The 20,499-nt window shown below is 40.0% G+C and overlaps 2 protein-coding genes across 2 annotated transcripts in view; one reads left to right on the forward strand and one right to left on the reverse strand.

Annotated features, from left to right (window-relative positions):
* The window catches only part of LOC124271647, a 134,817-nt gene that overhangs the window by 66,109 nt on the left and 48,209 nt on the right, over nt 1-20,499 (reverse strand).
* LOC124271629 (protein TRACHEARY ELEMENT DIFFERENTIATION-RELATED 7A-like) lies at nt 13,067-13,582 on the forward strand. The gene has a single exon (XM_046706784.1). The coding sequence runs from the start codon at nt 13,067-13,069 to the stop codon at nt 13,580-13,582; it is 516 nt and encodes a 171-aa protein (XP_046562740.1).

Raw genomic sequence — 20,499 nt, forward strand, 5'->3', positions numbered from 1 at the left:
ATACCGGTAAGATGATTTTATTTAGCACCATCACTATATGATGAGTTTGAATAACATACATCACGTGATATTGAAATGAAATGTTAGCAGATAATCTGATTAGTATCTAATTAAAATAGCTCACAATATTATATCCCCAAAACAAAAGATATGTGATATATATTTTTACTTTTTAACATTACCTTTATAACACGGACCCTTTCAATTTAAAATTTCAAAAACTGACAAAATGTCTGAATCGATTCAATTTGAAAAATAAATCGGTATCAGGAAAATTGGTTTGGTATCCCGAACAACTTAAATAAGAGAGTGAGTGAGTTTAGTTTTACAACACTTTTAGCAATATTCCAGCAATATCCAGTTGGGGGACACCAGAAATGGGCTTCACACCACACAACTTAAAACCCAACGAATGAAACACAAGAACTTGCATATATGCCATTCAGGCTTTTTATTGAGTTTCAGGTGAAATGGAAACCACTGCACGATAATTAAAAATAGATGATGCTGTTACTGAAACGTTCTTGACAGTAATCAACACCAAACTTCAAACACAACATCCCAGGTGTGAATATCATAACCTTGGCCCAAGCATTCAAGTGATACAAGCAAACAATTCCATGTTGATCTTACGTTGCAAGTAATTAATGACAGTGTGACAAGGGAGGTAACTCCAATCTCCACCTGTCAAACCATGACAGCCCTATTTACACTCCAGTAACTCTATACACTAAACACACCTATATATTATGATAGAAACATAATCTAGCAGATCAGGTGGTCATGTGTTGACAGCCTGCTACTAGAACATAAATTGTTTGGTTTTTTATTTACCTTACTGAGTATTTCTATGTCAGAATGATCAACCTCTCACATCAATGAAACATGGTCACAGTCTAAACTGTACTCCCCAGGTGTCGAGAACACCTGACACTCGGTAACCATCTGTAGGTGTCAAGAGTTGTGTTAAAAATATCCAACTGGGATTTATTTTAACACAGCCCTTGCAAAATGTATTTAGATACACCCATGGAACGATCTGATGATGCATAAACAAAAACTGACTGAAGCTTTATCTTTTTTATGCTTGTTGTTTAACACCACACTCAGCAATATTCCAGCCATATGATGGCGGTCTGTAATCGAGTCTGGACCAGACAATCCAATGATCAACGTCATCAGCATCGATCCACACAATTGGCCTACAATGACATTTGTCAACCAAGTCAGCGAGCCTGACCACCCGATCCCATTAGTCGCCTCTTATGACAAGCATGGGTTGCAGCAGACCTATTCTAACCCGGATCTTCACGGATTAGTTTTATCTCACTCAAGCTTAAAAGGCTGAATGAATGTATGCAAGGTCAGAAATTAATGTGAACATTAGTGAGTTGTTCTGAAACCAGAGACTTTTATTGTAGTCAAACAATATATCATATGACTAACTGCGGGGATGGGTAGACATGTAAACGCTACTCAAGACCAACCAACCCAAGTACCTGAGTCCCTGCGCGGGGAGGATACAGCTTTTAGAGAAAAGGGGGCTGCACAGTTCAGTTTCAAGGGTCCTAGGAGGAATTTGCGTGCACGCACCTCTCCTCTGGATCCGCCTATGCTGAGTACCATCCTATCCTTAGATGACATATAATGAACCAGGTCACTATGTTCCTTCACACATTCACTGATACAAGAAGCCAAACAATTATTTAAGAAACAACACCTTATTTGAGAATATCAACAGCATTTTTTCAAATCTGAGGCCGATATTTTTCAATTCTAATCCCAAGCAAATTAAGTTCCCCAAATCCCATCAAAAACAATCAGACTTAAGGTGAATATGATTCATTTTATATGAAACCAATAATACAAACCCACATGTTTATCCACCACAGACTCATTCAACTTCAGACTAATGATCCACCAACATTACTGCACAACAACATAGAGGCCTATTTGATAAACAGAGTTAATATTTGATAGCTCTTGCCTTACAAACTTTCTGATAAAACTTTTGATACTCTTTCAAAAGCAACAAAGACATTAAACCAATTTCGCTGATAAAGTATAAAATTGACATAAAAGACTTTACCTGGACAAAACACAATAATAAAACACTCAAAAGATAATGTTATCTGCACAACTGATTAACAAAGTCAACTCCATAAAATCCATTGATCAGTATTGACGATGTTTGAGAACAACCACCATCAGGTTTACCTGAGAGCCAAGTATCAACTGTCTCCCATGCAAACAGTACTGGTGATTAATGCTAAAATCTTTATGAATGTTTATTCAGATCTTGATTTTTCGTTGCAATAATATCATACAATAACACTATTGAGAGAGGAGAGCATTTACATCACCTCCTCAACATGTAGCTATGTGTATAGGAATAAGATGTTACTATGACGTTTAGTGTTAATGAAAATGAAAAGAAATGTAGCCTAGTGGTGCAGGTGTTCACTCATTATCAATACCGGACCAAACAAACCAATGACTGATAGTGTGAGCATCTTCCCAAGGTAAAAATAAATCTATTATATTCTCTCCCCTGTAGCCTTATAAACAAAAACAAAGCCTAAAAATGTATATTGTCCCAGTTAACTTAGTGCTGAGACAATTAACCTCAAGTCATTTCTTCCACAAGTCCTTTCTTCCTTTATCTATGTATTACACCACAAAAATACACCTTAGGCTTACCAAACATACATTTCAAGTAAATTACATCCGTTGACATTTAATGTTTAAAGTTTGATTAAAATATATTAATAACATGCCTCCTGCTGAAACATTTTCGATGACAACCAAATACCCCAAGTATTGACACTGAATGTTATATCACAGATCAGAGAAGGTCCTTCACATCCCAGCAACAACTGTACCATCTAATCCCCTATCTGACCCAGGTTTGACATCCAATCCAACTAAGAAAAATCCAATAATAAACATTGATATGTAAATACACATTAAAGAAAAAAATATCAAGATAAGGATTGGAACGACTCAATAAAACACAGCCAAACCAAACACCAAACAAACGGTACATGGCTTTTGCATTTGTTAAATCAATCAGCTACTTTTTCAGAAATAAATCACCCCCCTGTAGAAAATCTTTTACTCTGTAACAACATATAGGCTTGTGTATCGTTGATTTCCTTTGATCTCCTCTATAAGCTGTTATCATGCAAAAATCAAGCATCATTACTACTTGTATTAGACCCAAGATCAATGCAACCCTCTACTGCATAAGCCTGTCTCTCTTCAACACTTCAATTTGTGTACATTACTCTGTATACCACTTAATGTTTTTCGCTGACATTATAAATAGATGTCTATCGCAAACCACAATCAACGTCACCTGTCATGTCTGAAAGCCATGTGTATTGCCCTACCTCATTATAACCCAAAACAAGTATACATAAAGGTTAATCGAAAAATTGACTCTCAAAGCTGATGTGACTTCATGAAAGTAACATTTATTTGTCGATGGAAATATGAGATTGACTTTATCTCAGTTAGATAAATAGACTTTTGTAAATATGTTAAAAAGGGGAAACTTTTTTATATGATATAGGTATGTTAATAGTGTGTCTAACAAGGTAACTGACATGACAAGCTGTCACTCAACATTGCAAAGACTATCAGGGTCTCTGCATTAAACAAAGACTTTGATACCTTGCAATGACAATTTGACATGACTTGTCACCATCCGCCATACTTGAAGACAGGGTTTATTGCTTGAGGATCAAGTGTGTCAGAGGTCAAGGTCAGAAGCAAGTTCAAGGTCAAACTGATCTTAGAGTATGTTTCGAATCAAACCTGGTCAAGCATGTTGTGTGTTAACACATTAAACACTGAACCATGCCATGAAGTTCAAATTCATTCAAATTGGTCTAACAGTATGTTGGAATCAAACCTGGTAAAGAGTGTATTGAGTGAACAACACTAACCACTGGCCCACCCCATCATCTTAAATATGAATCACTCAGCTTACACTGTCACACAACATATGGTCTTCATATTGCATATTATATGAACAGTATTAAACAAGGTCAGGTATGTGATCAGTGAATTGTGTTTTATGCCACTGATTACAGTACAGGGGTGGAAATAAGTTAAAAATTGTTAGTGTACTCCGGTACAGTGGCACACATAAAATCACTTGCCCTGATCATTTTTCCACTATACCGGCCGTTTTCTTGTTGATTTTTTAAGTTAACAACATTCTTAACATTGGAAAGTCAACTGGACACCGGTACAGCGTGATATACAAATTTGCTTGCCCTACAGAAAAAAACACTGGACTCGGACATCGGGCAATGGGTTATTTCCACCCCTGCAGTATTTTGGCAACAATACAGCGTGTGAGCAGATGTAGGATAACAATAACGCAAATTACATAGTGCTGAACTCCATGGAACTCCATGGAACTCCATAACCCACGTGCATGCTCCAAGCACATACAACACATGAACAGTATTACCCCAGTTAACCCAATCCGCATGTAAGGAACTAGGTTAATAGTCATATGACTTATCCTACCTGGTACCCATTCACTGCTGGATGACTGGGCATGTGTTTAATATTACAGCAATCTCACTGTAGAGGACACCAACAAAGGCTTCACACATTGTGTGCAGGTCAAGAATCAAAACCAGGTCTTCGGTACGACAAGCATTATGCTATAACCACTGGGCTACCCCATCGCCTCTGATGTGGGAGGAAGTCTTGAAATAATGCAGATCTCAGATGCTTACCATCATGGTAAACGTATCCATACCACAAAACCAAGCTTTATATTTAGTACAAATGTGTGAACCCAAACCATGTCAAGTTAGTAGCAAACATGCCCAAACCACTGAGCCACCCCACATCAACCTCAACCCCAAAATCAGCAAGATGAGTTTACGACTCTAATAGCAGTCTTAGCCTCTGGCTGTGAAGGGACATCCTGAATAGATTCGCATTTCACACATACATGAAAAACCGAGCTGGTCAGGTAAGTGTTAAACAACATCCCACGCCTCCAGGTATCTTCCATGACATTTTCAAACCACACATCTCTGAAAAACATCCATAACGAAGTCTTATATTACGTCTTCATCTTCCTTTCATCATCTCTTCATCATGTCAACCTGCTTAAAAAACACCTCATTCACAGTCACAGACTCTAGCGGTAACCAGGAGCAACAGCAACGTTTCATTGTTCCTCAGAAGCCCTTTTTCATCGTAACAGACAACCCTGTCGCGCTGCCATCTCGATAAATACCATCCTCACCATTATAACCGCCTATACGAAAAAAACATAATAAATCTATTTCTTTCAACATATCCGTCTGACTCTAATTCTGGAATATCACCTACACTCTCATCAAAATCACTCTGTATTGAGCAATTTTTGTAACGAAAATAACATGTCTATTGTTAGACCAGGTAGCTGAGATGACGCGTTGACTGTTTAGCAACCAGTAGTCTGTCTCACAGTCCCTGAACCAGATTAATTTCCCTTCCGCCAGCCATTACTGCAATGATATAACCCTAAACAATGCAAGTCTAGATTTCTGAATTTCCGATCCCATTGGATCTCCTTTTCAATTTAAATGGAGTTGTCTGTTTCTATCAAAATTATAGATTTTCAGGAACTTAGTGTTTGCCTAGGCAACCACCAGAATGCATTCTGTTGGCTGTGTTCGTAGCCCTCGTCACTCAGCCGGCCTCAACAGAATGGCATAACAATCCATGTACAACACCATCTGGTGGTCAAGGCAGGCAGGCTAACAATGACCTCGCTGTAATAAGCCTGTCTTTGTAAATAGGATGGTTATATTATACACGGTTAATGATGTTAGCGCCATGTAACAAGAGCTGATTAGACTGTAATCCCACAGTTTGTTACACATAATGCCTCACTGGAATTCGTTTAGATAAGACAGGATGAGATTTGGCCTTCTGGTGTTTTGTTGTCCTCAGGTCGTAGGCGCTGGTTATTTCCGTCATCAGTCATACCTTGTTATGCTACTGTGTTGTGGTGGTCTGTGAGGTAAAATGGGTTGCATCAACCTTTGTGTATGGGATGCTTGAGCTAGTTCAGACTACAGCCAGTTTTAGTTGGTTGGTTGGTTGGTTGCTTAACGCAGCACTGACAGCAATATTCCTGCTATATGGCAGCAGTCTGTAAATAATAGTCTGGACCAAACAATCCAGTGATCAACAGCATGAGCATCGATCAGTTGGGATACGATGACACATGTCAACCAAGTCAGCGAGCCTGACCACCCGATCTCGTTAGTCGCGTCTTACAACAAGCATGGGTTACTGAAGACCAATTCTAACTGGATCTTAACAGGTTGGCAGTTTTACTGTCAGCCTGTTACGATCCAGAAATGATATACTAACTAACTGTGGACCAGTCTTTGTTTTTTACCTATGATGCTGGCCTCCAGGCAGGGTAACAGCAAGTACCTTCTTGTAACATCTTGGGTATACAACCCTGTGAAGGTCCGGGTTAGAATATTGATCTTCAGTAACCCATGTTTGTCGTAAGAGGCGACAAACGGGATCAGGTGGTCAGGCTTGCTGCCTTGGTTGACACATGTCATCAGTTCCCAATTGTGCAAATCGATGCTCATGCTGATCACTGGATTGTCTGATCCAGGCTCAATTATTTACAGACCACCGCCATATGGCTAGAATATTGTTGAGTGCGGCGTAAAACTCAACTCACTCACTCACTCTTTAGTATGACACGGATGGGATCAAAACTCTGCTTTTTAGTTCTCCAGTCAAACACCATCTACTTAACATGCAGGCAGTTTCCATGATGAAAGACACGAACAAATTAATAACCTGAAAAATCATCATTTGTATATTGTAACAATGAAAAATCCAAACACTGTAGGTTCATCAAAGGGATGCAACTACAAAGATATAATTACAATTTAGTTAGGGAAATACAACTGAAGCAGTTGTTTGTTCATCATTGTTTCCAAAGGCAAACACCATATTACATTTTCAACTACCAGTACATAAAAAAGCAGTATAATGAGATCTCAAGTTTAATATCTATTGTATTTCACTTAATATGTCAATATTATCATAAACATATTCACAGAAATTGCACTGAATACTATTCTCCAAATGACTAGCTCTGATCAGTAATGTATTTCAAAGGTAGCCTTTTGATGTCTCCGCCGTTAATTAGATCCATTAAGGTAACCGCTTAAGTCAACAACCCCTCATAGCTTTGTTTGTGTGCTATTCACCTCACAACCTATTACACCTCATTACAGAAAGAGACAGACTTGAGATGTGTCCATGAATACCAAACACATTCCCCATGTCAACATACTGGGTGTGACTTTCTTCTCTCCGACTCAAGAGAGTTGGGGTCAAAACAACATGGCCGTGTACAGGATGGCAGCAGGGGTGTATTATATACATGAAATAATTACCTCCTCCCTGATGATAAGCAGTAATAAGGAGATGAGTTTACTTATCCCATACTAGGGTTCTATTCTTACTGGATACATAATACCCTGAAGCCAAATCTCAGAGGTATCCTACATGGGTCCTAAACGCCATCACTTATGCATCTCTATAGATCATACAGGCCATCACTAATGCATCTATATAGATCCTACAGGCCATCATCACCTATGCCCCATATGGATCCTACAGGCCATCATCACCTATGCCCCATATGGATCCTACAGGCCATCATCACCTATACTCCCATATGGATCCTATAGACCATTACCTATGCCCCATATGGATCCTACAGGCCATCATCACCTATGCCCCATATGGATCCTACAGACCATCACCTATGCCCCATATGGATCCTACAGACCATCATCACCTATGCTCCCATATGGATCCTACAGGCCATCATCACCTATGCTCCCATATGGATCCTACAGGCCAACACCTATGCTCCCATATGGATCCTACAGGCCATCACCTATTCCCCATATGGATCCTACAGACCATCACCTATGCTCCCATATGGATCCTACAGGCCATAACCTATGCCCCATATGAATCCTACAGGCCATCATCACCGGTGCTCCCATATGGATCCTACAGACCATCACCTATGCTCCCATATGAATCCTACAGGTCATCACCTATGCTCCCATATGGATCCTACAGGCCATCACCTATGCTCCCATATGAATCCTACAGGCCATCACCTATGCTCCCATATGGATCCTACAGCCCATAACCTATGCTCCCATATGGATCCTACAGGCCAACACCTATGCCCCATTTGGATCCTACACACCATCACCTATGCTCCCATATGAATCCTACAGGCCATCACCTATGCCCCATATGGATCCTACAGGCCATCACCTATGCCGCATATGGATCCTACAGATCATCACCTATGCTCCCATATGTATCCTACAGGCCATCACCTATGCCCCATATGGATCCTACAGGTCATCATTGATGCCCATACACAGACCCTACAGGCCATCACTTATGCCCCATATGGATCCTACAGGTCATCATTTATACCCATACACAGACCCTACAGGCCATTACCTATGCCTCTACATGGATCCTACAGGCCATCCCTAATTCCTGTACATGTAGCCTACAGAATGTTCAACTACTGTCAGAATTAAATCTAGCTTCATCCCGATGAATCATCACCAGCATTCCATGTGGTCAAGGCTGCTGCAGCAGCTGTCACTACTCTGAGCTGACACAGGACGTCCGGGATCCCTCCACTCATTGTGGCAATGTGACATATGGCAGGGGTTGCAAACCTGGACGCATCACTATGCTGGTTATGTTATTGATGATTATGATGATGATGTAGATGATGGTGATGGCAAGAATGACGTCAACAATGAAGTCCCAAATAAACACGAGGACAATATTTTCCCACATTTGTACGACAGCTCAGGCCCAAACTGAGACCCATGCCTTGCACAGACCGACCTACTGCCCCAGCAACATCACACATTGATCAGCATACCACAGTGAAAGAGAGCTTGCATCATGATCCTCATCCAAAGCAGGGCACACAATATAGTGAATATGGCAAGTACTATTAAAAACCCTACCCATTTGCCCAATGGTCCACACAGCTGGCAATGTAAACATAGTCAACTAGCACGGCCCTGTTTGCAAATCAGACCACCACTTATCAAGGTACATACACATTCAAATGGAATCATTGTCCTAATGGCCCGGTCACCAGTTCTCCATCTCCCATGTCAGCACTATCAATTCTCTCATAACTCCCAGTCACCATTGCTCATTATTCAGCTTCCACAGCCTGATGCTAACCAGCTCTACAGAGACCTCTCATCTGAGGCCTCTAAAGGGAGATATCATGTGACCCTGTTCCAACATGACTGTCATGGAGGAATGACTGAGCTTCATTTATGTATGATGAGAACTGTCATCTTCAGCCCTGGTAATCATGGTAATTGCCCTTTACTGTGTGGATACATCTGTATCCAGTATCCAAGAAGTCTAAGTTATCACTGTCCAGAATGCAGTAAGTGAGTGAGTAAGTAAGGTTTTACGCCGCTTTTAGCAATATTCCAGCAATGTCACCGCGGGAGACACCAGAAATGAGCTTCACACATTGTACCCATGTACCAATCGAACCTGGACCTTCGGTGTGAAAAAGCATAAGTCTAAAATAGAGTTATCCATCACCATATGTACAACTTAAAACAAATATAGAAGATCTGATTGTGCTAGGCCATTATTATTATTATACACATTTGTATTATTATATGTTTTATTGCTCATCATATATATGTGATTCATTATATATCTTGTTTATGTAGTTTATAGAATATTGTCACTGTTTCTGTATGGAACGTTTGCACAATAAATATTTGATTTGATTTGATTTGATTTGATTTTATAGTATGTCTAAGAGAGACCTATGTATCACTATTCATTGTCAAGTAGTCTTGTTCAAAACTATCCATCACTTTAAGGAAGTCTAAAAGAGACATGTCCATCACTATCCACAATAATGTAGTCTAACAGAGATCTGCCCATCACTATCCACAATAATATAGTCTAAAACAGGCCTTTCAATCACTATCCAGTATGAAGTAGTCTATAAACAACCGATCCATCACTATCCACTCTACAATAGTCTATGACAACAGTCTTCTATCCATCATACCAGGAACTATCCATCACATACACAAGTCTGTTCCTTAACGATCCATCTCCCAGTCGAGTAATCAAGAACTACAACCAGAGTTGTACAATTATCTCTCCATTCACAATTTACAGGACCAAGTTCCATCGCTGACAGCATTACCAACACGCACACACATTCTGCAGCCAAGGTTAAGCGAGTGGCCATCAGACTCGGTGTAATTTGTTGATGGGATGGCTGGAAGCCAAGATGGCCTGGAGAAAGGGGGGAACATGAGAGGGCAAGGAGCCACGTCCACAGAAATCTCAGGGCTGATCAGGGACCTCTCGCCCTCAGTCCCAGCATCCAAGCTTCATCTGATGCTCTCTCCGAGCCCTTGGTACACATTATGTAATGGGGCACAATCAACATGCTTCATGAGTAGGTCCAGCACTTTCAGGAATGTGGTGCCAGGAGAATGGATGGGGAAGACCAGAGTTCCGGAAATGTATCCTTCAGCTCTGGTCACTTGTTGAACATAACCAAAATTACCAAATTCTAAGCGTTTTGTTTAAATGTAACATGAACATACAACATGACATGATGAGACAAGCCAGAATCTTACCCATCTGGATACCAATAACATTAGCACTACGAGTCTACGACTGTCCTAAGACTCTGATCTAAGGTATAGGAGTTACAATCACACAGAAGAGCTAAGATCACTTTGTACAATAGCACTTTTTACTCTAATGTTAAACAGAACCTTAAAGTAGTGCTGCCCATCTTATCTATGTTGTTCATTCTTCATTCCCTTTCCAGGTTAGTATTTACATGGACAGGAGAAAAAATATTTATTTAAAAATCCAACTTGATTAGTTTTAATTCAATAATTTTGTTATAGATATTTACACAAAGTGTACACATCGTTTTTTCACTGAAGAAAGTCTCAGGGCTCCTTTTCATTATATTTTTTTTTATTTATTATGAGCTTTTTCTCTTTAAAATATTTTCATTTCAGAGGCTAGTTGTTAGTCTAAGTATTGCCTGGTCTCTCAAACAAAAACGGGGCGGTGGGGTAGCCTAGTGGTTAAAGCGTTGTCTCGTCACGCATGAGACCCGGGTTCGAATCCCGACATGGGTACAATGTGTGAAGCCCATTTCTGGTGTCCCCAGCCGTGATGTTGCTGGAATATTGCTAAAAGCAGCGTAAAACCAAACAAAAACAATAAGAAACACATTAGGTCTACAATGCTGTTGCTAGTCTGGATTTCTACGATCTGAAAATGATGAGATTCTCCTTTTCTTTCTATTATCTATTAAAAGACAATTTTAAAAATCTCACAAAATGTGTAACTTTCATATTCAACTCAGGAAGGCATGACAGAATCTGTAAGACATCATTTCAGACAACACAACCAATCCCTATAGATACCATCAAATCGGACATCCAGCATCTCCCAAACAGTGCATCTGCTCAGCATCACGCAATTAAGCTCAATATGCCTCATCACCTTACTCAAACATCAAAGAACATTAATCCACATTAATGCACGTGCATGCACATGCAACCATATGCACATCCTGCATCCATTACAGTTCCTGACACACCAAGCATGCATTAGCCAACAGACAGGCTCTCTATCATAAGGAGGCCTCTCAATGGTGCAGTCTTTCATCAATAACAGATCCTTGGCTATTCTTGTGCAAGATTTGGTCGCAATGGAATAATAAAATTGTTATGTCAAGATATTCTGGGCATTACTATTCTGGCACTTGGAGCTCGGATCAATAACAAATGTAAATTGGCCCTTCGACTGAACATCATGTCTGATGACCTATACAAAGCAGAATTAATCACCATTCATAGACTGACTGTCAGTCAAATGTCCTCAAGAGTTTCTTCGGTCCTATATATACACTGATCAATGAAAATTTCATCCAAATGTAGCAGGGCGTGGAGTCATCCCACAGATGACATCCTTATTTTGTCAGCTTGCTGACGAGGTTAACCTCTTTGGTTATGTGGACAAAGTGTCTGACTTTGGATGAGAAGGTCTGTGGTTCCAATCCCAGCACAGGACTCGGAAATTTCATGGCAGCTACACAAAGCTGATACATTTGAATATTTCCACTCCAATTTCCAACTCTGTAACAGATTCGTGGTTTGTGACAGGTTTATTATCAATGACAGATATTGCTACACATGTATGTCCACTTCGGTAGTTTATGAAGATGTCGGACATGAATACATTCTATCACAAACAAGATCGTAACAAAATGCTGTCAACGGTCCAAAATACCAACAGTTTTATCAATTTGTTTGTGAAGTAATAGATTCAGAAAGATATTTAGCTTGTTGTGTCAGTCAGTTGTTGAGTGAGTGAGTCAGTTGTTGAGTGAGGGAATAAATGAATGAGTGAGTGGGTCAGTTGATGAGTGAGTGGGTCAGTTGTTGGCATGGTGTGAGCAGGTAAGTGAGGTCTAAGTTACTTTATCGTTATCACCAAGAATCCCTCATGCAATCATTGGGGTGTTCAGATTCACCCCTGCCGGCTGATGTTGCTAACATCGCAGAACATTGATTACCTTCTCGAGCTTACTGCAATCAGGTCACGTTCAAGACGATCTACAATTTAGATATACTCTACATCTAATGGTGTGTGGAACTAAAAATTTGAGTCTATATATACTCTCATGGCAGTTCATAATCTCTAACTTTGAAATTCCTGGTATACCAACATACCCCAGTGGCCATGAAAATAGCTCACTTATCACAGACAGATAATCCTGATGTGAAATCTGTCTGCCATCCTGGGACTTAAACCCGTCTGCCAGCCCGAGACTTAAACCCATCTGCCATCCTGGGACTTACCCGTCTGCCAGCCTCAGACTTCAGCCAATCCATTCACAACTAACACCATCCCACCTAAACATCCATCCATGACCACCACCACCCCAACCATCCACAACCACACCACCCCAACCATCCACATCCACGACCACACCACCCCAACCATCCACGACCACACCACCCCAACCATCCACGACCACCACCAACCATCCATGACCACACCACCCGAACCATCCACCCACAACACACCACCCCAACCATCCATGACCACACCACCCCAACCATCCACGACCACACCACCAACCATCCACCCATTTCACACCACCCCAACCATCCACGACCACCACCACCCCAACCATCCACCACCACACCACCCCAACCATCCACCCACCACCCCAACCATCCACAACCACACCACCCCAACCATCCACGACCACACCACCCCAACCATCCACGACCACACCACCCAACCATCCACCCCAACCATCCACCACCACCACCTCCACCACCCAAACCATCTACGACCACCAACACAGTCCCCCAAGTTCCCAGTGCAAGTTATATTCAGCTGGGTGTCTATTCGTGTGTTATCGTCCTGTAGATAGGTAGAACACAGGTACAACATTCCACACTGAGGTGAATCAGCCAGCTACAGGTACTAGCAGTGTTTTCCCAGTTACAGAGTATACATAAACACACCACAAACACACTACCAACTTCCTGGCAATCTTCACTGACACTATATTTTCCAAACAACAGCAGCACAAACTTCACATAAGGAAGCTATGTAAAGGAAGGGATGTAAGTGTGAGTTTGTTTTTTAACTCAGAAATATTCCAGCTATCTGGACCAGACAGTCCAGTGATTGACATCATGAGCATCGATCTACGCAAATTGGGATACAGTGATGTATCAACCAACCACCCGATCCGCCCGATCCCATTACGCATGGGTTGCTGAAGACCAATTCTAACCCTGATCTTCCCAGGTCTTGGGAGTGTTGCTGATATTGTGGATTCTGCTTTTCACATTAGTTTTTTAAAACATTTGAGTTTGATCACAATGATCAAACTGTGATACATGCACAAAGTTTGTTTGATTATTTGTTGTTAAATGCCATACACAACAATGTAGAGCCATATAATGGAGATTTGTAAACAATCGAGTCTCGAGTTTGCTTACATTTTAATTCACCCTCGCCACACCCTAGAATATCTCATTCTAATTCCCTCCCAGATTTACAACTACAAAATTCTCAAGCTCTTTTTTCAACAAACTCTTTGTGTTTTTCTGTATTTGTTATTTATTTCTTAAGGGTTTCACTGACCAGTTTGTTTGAAGGCAGAGAATCAGAAATAGTTTCAGGTTTATGTCAACAAAGAAATCTTGTCTTAGTCACTGGGCAATTCTCCTGACAGAGGAATAATTAGCTGAGGCAGCATCACAAATCTTGAACCATGGCTGGAGCCAGTAATCTGAACATTATGTGTATGTATCATGTTGTAGTTCCAACCCTAAGGCATTGTCTTCAACGCGTTCTGGAGCTGCTGCTCTTCCAGAAGGGACACCAAGTATTGGGGCCAGAAATGATGTTCTGCAAATGTTTTTAATCCACATCACGTTTTAGTTTTGAATTGAAATATCTGTCTGAACTGTGAAATTTAATACATTTTTTAGAATTGGTTTGATGATGAAACTTTCAAGTGAGTGAGTGAGTGATATTTTATGTAAAGTTTCAAACATTCCAGAAATGTGTTTGAGGGCAACTTGAATCAAACATGGGAATCAAACCTGGAGTCCACATGACAAGAAACACATTAACCACTAGACTAACACATGCCTGCATCACAGTGTAACACATTCTATAGTTGTCATTATTGCATCAATGAGTGATGAGTTTAGCTTTACTCCACTTTTAGCAATATTCCAACAATACCATGGCAGGGGACACCAGAAATGGACTTAACACATTATATCCACAAGGGGAATTGAACCAGGGTATTCGACGCGATGAGCTAACACTTTAACCGCTTTGCCCCTTATTGTATCACTGTATTAACGGACTGACTGACTGACTGACCATGGCAGGTTTCTACACCGCTTTTAGCAATATTCCAGCAATATCACGGCGTGGGACACCAGAAATGGGCTTCACAAAATGTACCCATGTGGGGAATCGAACCCGGGCCTTCAGCGTGACGAGCAAACGCTTTAACCACTTGGCCCCTTATCATTGTATTAACAACAGGATATCATTTTAATTGCCTATGAGAAGCAAGTGATATCACCACTATGCCTACCAAAACGAGGGATTGTATTGAGAATTAGGTGTCAAAAATGGCTGCTGAATGTCAATAGTAAACACATACACTTCAGAAACAATACACATCACAATAATTATGACAATCAACATCAAATACAAAAATAAATAATTAATTCTTCTCGTAATCATGATAATATCAAAGTCCCAAGCAACACTCCAGCTTTAGAAACAATACCAGTGACGACCATTAATATACAAACACACTCTAAAATCTTTTCAATTTATCTATTCACTGACCTTGATCATGAGTGGATCACCTTGACTGACAAAAAGCCATCTGATACAACGAACCTGGGACTGACACTAATCACTTCTTGCAGGCAACGAGATGACAATGTAATGACTACACGCGACAAGCAACATTTCAGTATCTACATACAGCTTATCTTATTGAAGTATGTGTGTCTCGGGCTTTTCCTATCAGATTAATTGATCCATGCTTTTTTGTAGTTGTATCGCATGTGCTGCGTGGAAGACATGCTGAATCAGGTTAGACAAGATGACTTAATTGGCTAGTGTGAAACTAGTGAAAATCTCAAATGACTTGTTCTCCAGTAACTAGCTACTACTAGCTACTAACAGTAACCACAAGCTCACAGAGAGAGAGAGAGAGAGAGAGAGAGAGAGAGAGAGAGAGAGAGAGAGAGACACAGAGAGAGAGAGAGAGACAGAGAGAGAGAGAGAGAAAGACAGAGGCAGAGAGAGAGAAAGAGAGTGAAAGTGTGTGTCCCTGTGAGTCAGTCAGTGGCTTTAGATATAACAACCAAAATAGAAAAATATACTACTTTTGAAAATCAACCTCAAACCAATACTTATTTGTGGTTTCTCACATTAAACATCTTTCTTCACAGAAGAAGAAAGTTGATACAATGTGAAATTAAATTGCAATGGCCTCACAACACAACCAACAGAAAACGCCATATGCATCTTCCATCCCACTGCCTAACATATACCACTGAAAACCAGAAGGACACTTGAATCGATTGTCATTAGAAGTATATTATCACCCGTTTTAGTAGCAAATAACAAACCCACACAAAACATTATATCCAAAATCCAAGAGCTGCACTTGGCAAAAATGTATCGCCACATTCTATCTAAAACAGCAATTGTCATGAACATGACATTCCATGCATGTCATCCACTGTATCGATCATCATGCAATTTTAGCCATTGGTTGCTCTAAGCAAATCCCCAAAACAAATTAACACCCTCAGACGCTGTCGGCCATTTGCATAAGCAAATCAACATACTATTTTCCTACAGTGTGTCAGTTTGTCTGTTCGCGAATTCAAGTCAGTGTACCAGCAGTCCCTTCCCACAATCCCTCACACAATCCCGACTGTTTATTGATCGAAACCAAACGCACATGCTGGAGTAATGGCGTCTGCTCAGTGCTCGTGGGTTGATTCCGAAATAGAAGGCAGTACGATCAATTTGCACTGCGTAACATATCATTGTTTATCATGTTCGTCAAGTTGGTGTAGCTTGCAGGCACTTCAACTGTCTTCATCACAACATCCTATTTCCACAACTACTTCAGAGCTACTTATTTCCACAACTATTTCCACAACTACTCATTTTCACAACTAATTCCACAGTTAAACTTTGCCATCTGGCCAGGAAATTAATTCTCCCAGAATGCATTTGGACTTCAGTCCGACATTTTTCACTAAATTGAACCTAAAAAAGTGTTCATAATTTTCTTTGCATGTATGATTCCATAAAAAAGAAAAAAATTGGTGATGGATTACAATTTCCTGATGCAGATAACAAAATGTGCAGAGGCTTGTGTTGCTGTCTTGTGTCGACCGATATCACTGCTTGTGTATTATCTACATTTCTTAGGACTGCATGGTATTGCTGGTATATTGGAATATTACACCTTTCAAATGATACATACTGCAATATTGTTATATGAGAGAGCCGAATATTTATCAACAAAGTATAAAGGTTATGGATTATCTCTATGGTTAAAGTTAAAATCAACACAGACTTTCATTCACAACAGATGCTTCCCTTCGAAATTTATTGACAAAACTGCTATAATCGTTATACTGACTGACTGAGTATGGTTTTAAACCGTTTCTAGCAATATTCCAGCAATATCATGGTGGGGGACACCAAAAATGGGCTTCACAAACTGTACCCATGTGGGAAATCGAACCCGGGCCTTTGGCGTGAGGAGCGAACACTCTAACCACTAGGCTACCCGAACCGCACCCTATAATCGTTATATATGATACAATAAAACAACAAAAAATACTATAATGTGTTTACAAAACAAAAACAAAAAATCCCCAACTACATAGCCTAAGTTTGAGATTGCTGTCATAAGATCCATAGCATTTCTTTTTAGGGTCTTAGTAAGTAGAAAAGAGGACCTGTTTGTACAATCAGTGTCACTAACTGTCACACACTGAAGCTCCGAATATACCCCAATACGTACTGCAATACAAATACCTCAATCTTAATATACTGCAATAGAATTTACTTGCCAATATACAGCCCTAACATTTATTATTGTGTAAGTTAAAATGATCAGTCTGTGAAGTTATTCTTTTAATAATCAGTTTAAAACATAATATCTAGATTACGTAAATTTTAAGACCAAGCTGTCCAAATGAAAGATGAGTGTCCTTGAACTGTGATCTTATCTGGCCTTGACCTCATGAAGGATAAAATTACTGTATGTCCATGGATTTATTACTCAGTATAAACTTGGACCAAAGCTATGGGCCAATCATCACTCATAAACCTGAAGGAAATCGCTGATCATTAAACTGATAGTCAATACAACACAAGCCCAACACCTCCACTGTAACACACCTTCAAGGTCAAATGCTGAAATACGAAAATATCAAAATGGCTGAAAACCTAAGTATTACCAGCGTATCATTTGCTCTTATGTCTCAAAGGTCAATCATTTTCCTTTCACAGGTCCTTTCACAGGACACTGGCTTGTTTTAAAAGCTTTCAGGGATAATTTGACTGCAGTGGTAACAGGTTAAACGTACTTGTTGAACCATCAACTAGTCAGTGGCCACAAAACCTCGGAGATTCATTAAACATGACACATATGCCTCATAAATGCTCCACACACACTAACAGACACCCATACACCTTTCTGCTGCCTCTAACCAATGTAAATAAACATCAAGGGTCGTAATGTGGCCATAAATTGTAAAAGAATGAATAGACCCTTTCTTTCAAAGCAGTTGTTCTAAATATTGTCCAATTCACCAGATGTGAGTTGAATTAGCTGACTTAGCAGTTTTCCAAATTATTCTCTCACAAAATGCAAATGATTGCTGGATCTAGTTTTGATGTATACATAAACATACACCATTTTTTCTCAGCCAGGTGATTACAGGGTAGTTTTGCAACACCTTTGCCCAGTCTCCGTTGGAAACAGATCAGTATCCCAGCCACCTACTTGGTTTAAGGTGTGAACTTGGTCTCGTCGCTGTATAGCTGATATAGAGCTGATCTGACGTTAAATTTGATCTCCCTCACTTGAGTTAAGATTTCGAAATTTTTACACCTCCCTAAAATCTTAAAATATATCAACAAAATTATCAACATTCTTCACTCCCTAAAAGTTGTCAGTCTTCCTCTTGACAGCTAATATTGTGCAACAACTTCATTTCTTTCAGATTTATTCCTTTTATGTTCATTATATGCACTTTGTTTACAAACAGTGTTTACATACATTTTCAAATTCAAGAGTAGAGACTTGAATGGCATCCGGAAACACTGAATTAAAGGAATGACAAACAAAAATGTTGACATTTAAAAATCAAAATTGAAAAGGGTCTGACAAATATACTACTCAAAATTGGTTAAGGGCCACAATTGCCTTCACAGATTAACTATAGCAAAATGAAAAAAAACTGTTTGAAACTTCTTTTGTGTAGTATAACGATAGATAGAATGTTCACAATGATAAAATGTTTCAGGACGAAACAAACTGACAACATGGTCAGGGACGTTGAACCAATTGGAAACAATCATATCGTAGAAAGTCCTCACAAGTCTATAATGTTTGGCAAGTCTAGCTTACTGACACACAAAATTAAAGACTTACCTTCTTTTTATTAAATATTCAGATAATTAAAGAATGTTTTTCTGTAAAATACGTTCATTACAAAGACTAGATGTTAGTCGAAAAACCTGATGAAATGATGATGTTATTGCTAAACAAGACAAGCATCTCTGTAGGAAGTCCAAAGTTAATGGTATGTAAAAATCTGCAAGAGATATTCATCTTGGCTTTGACATAATGGTAAAACTGGCATTGATTGGGTTATTCCCTGTTAATCAGGGCCCTATTGCACAAAGGAATCATAGTGTTCAGACAGTCTTAACTCCCATACTTAAACATTTTAAGTTATCACATCGTGTCGAGGGAAATACAGGGTTTTATCAGTCCCGAGTAAGGTTGTATTCCCCGGCTCGGTGAATACAACCTTACGAGGGACTGATAAAACCCCGTATTTCCCTCGACACGATGTGATAACGCATTTATCTAGCCGAATGTTTTTACTAAATCAAACAACGTTTTGCTTCAATTTTATTCTCAGTTGTTGTGGCAAAACGTTTCCTTGCTGCAATGTTGACAACAGCTGATCGATTGACCTCAATGCAGCACACGTTACTAAAGGCTTGGCGATGCACGCTTTTCTCACTTCGCGTGGTCACCGAGGCGTGGCGGGATAATATGACTTTTGTACTCCCTGCTCGCGGATCGTGACGGGTGTACATGGTATTTTATCAGAGTCACGTGAACCAATCAAAACTCGACATTCTTACATGAGGCTGGATAAAGACTAATGACAGTTGTGGCTATAATCACTATGAGGAAGGAAGTCCTGATCACATAAACTCTATATTTATTCCCTAATATAAATCAATCATATGTCTGAGACCCATTTGACACCAGCTGATCTTGCGGTGTCAATTTCAGGCGGATCCCATTCTTCAAACCTAGATTACAGATGTCCAGCTAATCACTGGACATGACATCTCTTTGATGTGGACATCAGTGACATAATTACCTTGCCAGTCTCACACCAACCCTGCAAGCTTTAGTCATGGACAGGACTATTAATCCATGGGGGTGAGGAACTTGGTGAATTGGGAAGTGGAAAGACCAGAAGCCCATAGGCTGACTCCCCCATGTGTCGTTCTTGGACTCTC

This window comes from Haliotis rubra, unplaced genomic scaffold (genome assembly GCF_003918875.1).
Source record: "Haliotis rubra isolate DU_JTF1 unplaced genomic scaffold, ASM391887v1 Scf162, whole genome shotgun sequence".
Taxonomy (NCBI): Eukaryota; Metazoa; Mollusca; class Gastropoda; order Lepetellida; family Haliotidae; genus Haliotis; species Haliotis rubra.